Here is a 9,258-nt window from a genome sequence, read left to right on the forward strand (position 1 = left end):
ATGTTCTCTGTCACTTTTGCCCATATAGGGTTGGTTGTTTATGGTTGAAGACATCCGTAACCATAATTTTTGTGTGAACTGTGTATTTCTTACTCTTTTTGAGATTGAAGCTGTTAGTGAAACTGTCAGAGATGTTACTATAAATAATTTTAGTAACACAAGTATTTTATTCAGAGTCTTATTTACTTCTTTCTTTCTTTTTTCCTTAAGGCACAGCAGCAGTGGGTTCCAAGTATGCAGACTCCTGGTATTAATCAAAACTCACTCCTAAGGCCACTGATGGTTAGCCCACGTGCTCCATTCCGACCGGAAGGAAAGCCGTATTCGATGCAGCAACTACCGGGTTCAAAGGTTCGCTGCTTCTAATTTTTTCTCACTCATTCTGAATTTTCTACACACATCATGAGTCTACTTATGGTGTTGCTTTTTGTACCATGTCGAGATACTGAAAGACATTTAGAGAAGCCTTTGTTTCGTGTGCTAACAACTTGAGGACAACCTGTGTTATAAAAAAAAATTAAGAGGCTTGTACATTACAGTATGTCAAAGTCTTTGCTTCGTATTGAAAAATAAACACATTCAGTGTTTTGTAGACACTGTTCCAAACCATTGTGTTAAACTCGGGTCATGTCGTGAAATGATTTTGCAGCACATTGTGAAGTCGATGTACTTTTATTTCATTAAATGAAGTGCCCATAATAAAGAGTATGTGCATTTGGTCTTACATCACATATGGCTCGTTTTGTCTGTTCTATTAATAAATAGTCATAAATTGATTCCGAAGCACGCATTTGAAGTCAGCATTTAACAAATATTAACACTGTCGAGGGCGTGTCTCTCTATGGTAGGCATATCTGGCAAACACATAAAGCTTTCATGTTTGTACTGTGTTATGACCAATAAATAAACCTGTTACAGATATTTAGTAGGGTGCCCTCAGCCTCGTGAACACTAATGGGGAGCTTCAGAAACTTGACACTAGCAGCTGACAAGGTCATGTGCTGCCTGTGAGTCTTCGTAATACTACTGCACAGTGCTGATTGAGTGGATTTTCAGAAGATGGTGTCCCACAGCTCTAATGTATTTGAAAAATGTCATATTACCACCTTGAAGTGCTGGTAAAATTCTGTATTTACCCAGCTAGTTTGTCATCCCACATCATCAGGTTCATAAAAGTACTCACAACCTAAGATTAGGTGAAATATAAAATAATCATCATCAGATGATAAAACGGTGGAATATTCACTGTTATTACACCATAATATAAATTACATCCTCAGTCTATAAAAACTGTGCTATGTAGTGTACTCATTCATGTTATAACCGTAACCAACATTAAAACTTTGAACAGATTAGTACTGCACATCTGGTATGCGGTATGAATCTGTTCACAGCATTAATGAGGATTACAGTTATAACATGAACAAATACACTACTTAGCATAGTTTTTATAAGCTTACAATGTAGCTTATATTACCTTGTGATAGCAGTCAATAATTTGTGGTTTTATCGTCTAACGATAATGATTTTTAATTTCACTTAACATGATGCCATAAATATTTTGATGAACCTGCTGATGACCAGACAACTGAAACTGGTTGATAAGGAATTTTACCAGCAGCTCAAGGAGGTAATATGCAATTTTTCAGATGAAGTAGCGGTCAGACAGCAGGTCAATGTTATATAGTGTGATAGTGCCATAGAGTTTTAGTTCTTATGATGTGTAAGTGTGAGAATAATTCTGCATAGTGCTTCAGCTGCAGTCCAAGATTTCTTAAGTTCAACCATGAGTAAGCTGCATGGTTAATAAGTGAGCCATTTAGTAGGTTGTAAATGAGGCATTTAAAATTTGAGAAAGGAACAAATAGTGCAGTGTCAGGATGCTCAAATGTAGTTGCTTCATTTTTGCCCAATTAAAGCAGCTTGTACAGTTGGTATTCTGTATTGGCTTTTGACTGAAGCACAGAGTGACTGAATGGGATTGCCATCAGATGTACATGGCTTTAGGTAAGAGAGCAACTCGGCTGCTGCTAGGACCATGAGGTAAACTGCAGATACAGAGATTTCAAAGATCATATAAGGTTTGTGAATCTGTATCACTATTGAGATTTCATTTAAAACAATAGGCCCTGATCTCCCACTCCACACACACATACTTTCTGGTTCCATCAGGAAACAGGTTAAGATGAGTAAAATTAAAGAAAAGTAATAACAAATCATATTTTCTTAAAGCGTTTATTAATGATTCTGTCAACAGTTGCGGTATTTATGTTAGGCGGCTAGTTTCAAACCTTACAGGGTCATTTTAAAGTCTGGCCTACTGAGGCTGCACTGACAGTGCCTGATATTAATAACAAACATCAAAGAGGCAACATAAGCTGTATAAATGTTTCCAGAAAAAGTGCTACAATCCACACATGCCTTTTACTAAGTCAAAATCAGACTCATGCATTGCCTCTTTGATGTTTATTATTATTGTTCAGGCACTGTCAGTGCAGCCTCAGTAGGCCAGGCATGAAAAAGAACCTATAACATTTGAAACTAATTGCCTAATATAAATACAGCAACTGCTGACAGAATCATTAATAAATGCTTTAAGAAACTTAATAAAGTTACTGTTTCCTTGGCAACAAAATGTTGAAACTGGAAAAAAAAGGTCATCTTGATTAAGGCACTACTTAGTTTGCTGTGTTAGAAATCAGTATGCATGTTGACAGTAGGTTTTGAGTATTTTTTTATGGGACTATATACACTGCTGAAAAAAGCAACAGCCTCAAGGACAGTCGTTTTACTGACCATTGAGGTGACAGGTTGTTCATCATTCAGATCAAACGAAACTCCCATCGCAGTAAATAGTGCCCAGTCGCATCAATACACAGTGTATTCCCCTCTGGTGGTGATGCAGGTGTGTTTTCTCACATGCAAACTATCATAAAGGTGTCAAATGGCATCCTGTGATAGATTGTCCCAAGCATCTTGTGCCTTTTATAGTAATTTGGTCGTGGTTCTTGCAGGCCCCCAGAGAACAAGTAAGTTCCCACTTCATCATGTCCCGTACATGTTCAGTAGCCGAGAGATCAGTTGATCTTGCTGGCCATGGCAGTTTCTGTACACCACAAAGAGCTTGTGTTGCAGCAGCTGTATGAGGATGTGCATTATCCCATTGAAAAAGCACATCCCTTTCTATGAAGAAATGGCAGTAGTGTGGGGATAATAGCCTGTGTAAGGCAACGGGCACTGTTTGCTTTGGTTACTTTAACCTGCAGAAACACGAAATATGACCATGACTGCTCCCCCCCCCCCCTCCCCCAATGAGACCTGGGATGTGACCAGCGTGTTCAGGGCAAATACACTCTGGAGTAGGCAGCTCACCAGGTCTACACCATACAGGTGTGTACATCCATCACTAGTGATGCTTGACAGTGTTGTGGTATCAGTAATAGTCTGGACAGAGCCACATGTGATCTTATCCCTGCTGCAAGCAGATGATTCCCAGTGCTCCATGATGACACAACAGGTGCAACATATGCACAGATTTTGGCCCTGGATGATAATCGATCAGACACCAATGCTCGCACAGTGCACCTATCTCATCGTGCATCTGTACTGTGAGGATGTCCAGAGCCTGGTATACAGGTATGGGAATGTTCCACAAACCTTTGTTGAAAGCAGCAACACGCCACTGATATATTGTGTCCAACATGTGCAGCAATCCGTTAATACGTCCGTCGCTTACCCCAGGACCCCAATGTGACACCATTCAAATGGCTGAATCTGTTCAACAGGAGTGCTGACTCATCAGTAGGGCGTGGTTGTACCCTAAAATGATTATGGCAAACTTGGTATAGTTACTGCCTGCAGAGTCAAAACAGAGGGTGCACAGACAGGCCTTCAGACTGCCATCTGATCACTAATGACTGTGACAAATAAAGCAATAACACAACCACCCCTCTGTATATGCACATACTATACAGTGGTGCCACCAAACCCAGTCCTTCGAGGATATTTTTTGATATTCATTGAGTTTGTTCATGTTCAGTTTTTATTCAGGTATACACAGTTAATTCTTTTCCATTCTCTCTCTTAAATATGAGCACATTAATTTACAAAAATGTGGCTCTGATCCTATTATAGCCATCCTTAATGTGGAACAGAAGTGACAGTGGTTTGGTTCAGTTAATAGTAGTGCAAAGTCCAATTTATTTATTATTTCTCATTGTAGAAAAGAATGAATTAAAAGAATAAAGGACATAAATTATCATCTTCAGCTAAGAATTGTCGTTTTAAAAAATCTTGCACGCTTGTGCTCCACTTTGAATGCTTATGTTCTGCAGCTTCTCAATCTTTGTTAAAAGCCATCTACAATGTTCATATTAAAGATGAAAATAGATTTGCACCAATCATGTATGCTACCTACAAAAAATAACAGAATTTTCCTATTGGATAATATATTGCATTACACAACTTACTTCTTCCTACTTCATATCACTTTACCCCAACCTTATTATGTACCACACTAAACTAATAAATTTTGTGGTCTGATAGGTGGAGAATGATAATGAGAAATAGTGAACTCGGCTTGTGGAAGAATAACTCTTTCGAGTCGCGAATATTAAAAAAATCATTGGTGGAGTTATTGAATCCCTACTGGCATTGTGGTGTTGAAGCTTCACTACAGACTCTGAATGAAAAGAGTTCATCTATAGATTGCTGAATGAGAATACCATCAACAGGTACCAAAAGTAGTTACGTGGAATGATCGTGCTGGTAACATTAAAGAAAATGGAAATTCAGTGAACTACATGACTTTATGAAACAATTGCAGTCACCAACTGTTTCGGTACACATTATACAAGTAGAATTGGAGAGGCTTTATTGTTTATCAGGCAGAACCATTGGAGACTGTCAGAATTTTCAGATACCTGCCTAGACTGTACATCCCCACAAAATATGATACATGCCATAAAAATAAGAACCTGGCTAACCACTAGTAAGATCAGTAGTGAGAAGTTCATAACTTACCCTCCACTATGCAAATAGTCTGTGAAATAACTTAATGCTGTAGTTATATAGATTTCAAAAGTTGTGTGTCTCTTCATTTTCTGTTATCCTTGTAGCAGCTCCACATGACCACACCACTTACCGAGACAGTTATAAGGAACAAGCCCCCCTCCCCTGCCCCTTCCCCAGCATTACAGTCAGAATATTTCTTCTCCTTTGTCTGTTTCCCTTTCTTGTGCAGACTTTGAATCATGAATGCTTTTTATGCACTTTTTAAAAGTTATATTGCGTATATTCATTTTGATCACTTCATCCGAAGTCAGCTCTCATATTTTTTTGGTGGAGTATACAGGATGTTGTACTGTTATGACTCATTATGGCATATCGTTCTAACCCATTACACTGTATTAAAGTACCGTAGGTTGCCACTTGTACATAATGGCTGACGTTACATATACTTGCCATATCCTTTTTAATGTTCAAACTGGACTGCTATATGCAAGTTACTTGTACTTTGTGCAGAGATGCCACAGTGCCACCATACCAGCAGAACAGCTTGCCTCTAGCTGTTATTTAGTAATGACTGGGTAAAACAAAGGAACAAATTGCCAATCATTCCCAAAACATGAATCACTTCATTCCACAGAGAAGCATGACTAATAAATTTTGCAAGGTAACTTGGAGGCTATTATAATACAGTATTTGTTACAGTGTTTAATTTTTTTTGCCTCATCCCTTTTCAACTTGCTTAATGATTGTGCAGTAAGTTATGTAGACTTTAGATGACACCAAGATAGGGGTTTTATTAGTTTCTGTAGAGGCATTTTCTCTCCTCCTGAGTATTTCATACAGGTAGATGATCTTGCATTACTCTTAATGTACCAATTTCTTTAATTCTCAATGCATGGGCCACTTACTCAAAGGCTTGCAATTTTTTAAGTATTAAGTCTGTTCTTCAACAAAGCATGATAATCCTGGTGAGTATAAATTTTGCACATGTTTAAACTTTTTGAATTTGATTTTCTCCCATAGCCAATTTCATAGTATAAAGTAAAACTTATTAAAAAAAAATCCAAATTGAAGTAGAAAAAATTACATGTGTTAAGTTTTGTCAGTTTTGCTGACCATGTTTCGTACCAATATTTATTTCCTACTGGTGTCTTATTTCAGGCGCAGCCACCTGGGATGAATAATGCGCAGGTCTACCAACAACAGAGTGCCCCAAAGCGAGAGATCGTTTTCCCTCCAGAAAGTGTGGAAGCAATATTGCCTGTTTTGTATAAACGCAAGCGAATGACACGAGGGGATGTAGCACCTGTAGAAGCATGGAGGCTTATGATGAGTCTGCGCTCTGGCCTACTGGCAGAGAGTGCTTGGGCTCTGGATATTCTCAACATCCTTTTGTTTGATGATAGCACAGTTGCATATTTTGGACTAGCCCACATGCCAGGACTACTTGATGTGCTGTTGGAGCATTTCAGACGCAGTTTAGCTGACATGTTTGACTCGCCTCTTCCAGATTCTGGGAAGAAGTGGTTCCAGGCACCAAAGGTGGAAACACCGGAAGTGGACCTAGGGCAAGTTAGAGTGCCAGTTGATCCTGCAGATCACATCACATTAATGAAATCGACACCAAATTATACTCTTGTGACTAGAAACGGTGAGGTAGTTCGAATTGTGAACAAAGATAATGAGATTTTTGTTGTGGATAATCGGAAGAGCTGGGACATTGAAGGTGACTTGGCAGAAAACTATGATGTGGTTCAAGACCCGTGGCAGTTGACCTCTTCAGACATCAGTTCGACGAAGTACATTGTGTCATGTTTCCAAGGAGAGTTCGGTAATGTTCCATTTGCGAGACTGCTCGATGACAGTAAAACTGTAGGTGCCGAAGAGGAAGAAGATTGTCGGACAAAAGTAAGTGAAGAAGAATCGTATCCCATTGAAAACTTGAGTGTAACTCCTCCTATAGTGCTAAAAGTGGAATGTAGTGATGACAACGGTGTTATTGATAGTTCGAGCAGTGCATCTAATGTGATACTTAATGAGGAACATTTGAGTAAAGACAGCTCCTTCGTTGATGTGCAGGATAGTGATGAAGTGAAATGGACCAAAACTATTTTGAGTGATGTGTTTTCGCGGATAAAAACGGAAAATACGGAAGAAAATTCATTGCTGCCTGAACACTGTGTAGACCCCTTAGAGCCTCCTAAAGAAACTGTAGAAGTGAAAAAGGAAGCAAACTGTGTCGAAAGTGAGAGCAGTAGTAATTATGAAAGGGAGTTGCCGCATTCTCCAAATGTACCAAAGGATATTGAAACAAAGAGTGATAATGCTGTATCAGAAACTAGTGACACAAATAATTTTAGCAGCAGTAACATAAAAACAGAACATACAAACAATGACAATAGTTCTAATAGCAATGAGAGTAGTATATTCAACATAAGCAAAGGTGATAACTGTAACAGCACAACACCGAATGAATCCAGTTGCGATTATAAGATCAAAGAAGGTGTTGAAAGTGAAATTATTGCCAGTGAAGAAAACAGTGAAGGTAATGAAAGTGCTGGAAATGCTGTTGGAGGAACTAGCCTTAACAATTGCGAATGTTTAGAAAGCAATGAAAGTAGTAATGGCAACAACAGTTGTGACGAAACTGTAAAAGAACACGAAGAAATGGAAACAGAAATGGAACAAGATGTGTTCCTCGAAGGTTCTGAACATGAAGGAAAAGACATAAACACGGAAGATGACTATGGTGACGAAGCTGAAGAAAAGTCAAAAGTAACAGATGTGAGACCAGAGATAAAGGGAGAAAACAGGGGCGGCATACAAATAAGGGATCCTGCGGGAACGTTGAAAAGAAGACGTATGTCAGATTATGAAGACGAATGTTACACGAGAGATGAAGCGAGCCTTTACCTTGTTACTGATACACAGGATGCAAAGGCAAGGCGTTGTGTTTGTCTTTCAACTATTTTGAGGAATCTGACATTTGTCCCGGGCAATGAAGCAGAGTTTGCCAAAAATGTTACATTCCTTGATTTGTTGGGGAAGCTTTTACTCTTACACCACGAACATCCTCCTCGTGCACAGAAACAGCGCAATTATGACCGTGAAGAAGATGCTGACTTTGCAGATTCTTGTAGCAGTTTACAAGGTGAGGCGGAATGGTGGTGGGACTTCTTGCACCATGTGCGCGAAAATGTGTTGGTGACAGCGGCTAATATTGCCGGTCATATGGACCTCGGTCAACATCCTGATGAAGTGTCGCGGCCCGTAATTGATGGACTTCTTCACTGGGCAGTTTGTCCAGCTGCTCATGGTCAGGACCCATTTCCCGGATCTTCAGGCTCGTTGTCACCCCAGCGCCTCGCACTGGAAGCTCTGTGCAAATTGTGCGTAACGGACTCTAATGTAGATCTGGTTGTAGCTACGCCACCCTACTCCCGTTTGGAACGTCTGTGTGCTGTGCTGACACGACTTCTGTGCTGGTCAGAAGAGCAAGTGCTACGAGAGTTTGCAGTGAATATGCTGCACTACCTGGCCGCTGCGGACAGTGGTGTGGCACGTACTGTTGCACTGCAGAGCCCGTGTGTGTCCTTGCTAGTAGCATTCATCGAGCAGGCGGAAGCTACTGCATTAGGGGTAGCCTATCAGCACGGTATCGGTGCACTTATAGACAATCCAGATGCTATGGGAACCAGTCTGGATATGCTGAGGCGTGCGGCTGGTACATTACTTCATCTGGCACGACATCCTGAAAACCGGCCGCTCTTCCTGCAGCAAGAACAGCGTCTGTTATCCCTCGTCATGAGCCAGATCCTCGATCAGCAAGTGGCAGCTGTAATCTCCAGTGTTCTTTTCCAGTGCTCATGGCCCTCTTCGTAGCATGCACAGCAGTTGTAGACAACTAAGTGGTGAAACTGGCATGGATGTTTCCTTCTCTTGTGATTTTTGCTGGAACATATTGTGAGAGATGACTTTTAAGTCTGAATGTAATGAGGACTGAGTTTCCGGTTCGTCAGTCCTTTATTCCTTTCTTTTATGCCTTAAATAGTCAGACTGTCTTTGATTAGATTTAATAGATATAAATAAATAAATAAATAAATAAATATATATATACTTATACATATAACTATACATGAAATATAGATACAGTAAATACCAAACAGTTACGTAGTCTTGCAGCGAAACGGTTGCTACAGCAGTAACACGAGTGGGGCAGTAACTCAGAATTACCAGATGAGACTGATG

The 9,258-nt window shown here is 39.9% G+C and overlaps 1 protein-coding gene across 1 annotated transcript in view; it reads left to right on the forward strand.

The window, feature by feature from the left end:
• The window catches only part of LOC126470853 (trithorax group protein osa-like), a 67,578-nt gene extending 58,651 nt beyond the window's left edge, over positions 1–8,927 (forward strand). Inside the window, exons 11-13 of the mRNA XM_050098869.1 lie at positions 217–351; positions 6,172–7,555; positions 7,817–8,927. Coding sequence (XP_049954826.1) covers positions 217–351; positions 6,172–7,555; positions 7,817–8,892 — 2,595 coding nt within the window. The 3' untranslated portion in view covers positions 8,893–8,927. The remainder of the gene's footprint in view (positions 1–216; positions 352–6,171; positions 7,556–7,816) is intronic.
• Positions 8,928–9,258: the final 331 nt, after the last annotated feature.

Source organism: Schistocerca serialis, chromosome 3, assembly GCF_023864345.2.
Source record: "Schistocerca serialis cubense isolate TAMUIC-IGC-003099 chromosome 3, iqSchSeri2.2, whole genome shotgun sequence".
In the NCBI taxonomy this organism is placed as follows: domain Eukaryota; kingdom Metazoa; phylum Arthropoda; class Insecta; order Orthoptera; family Acrididae; genus Schistocerca; species Schistocerca serialis.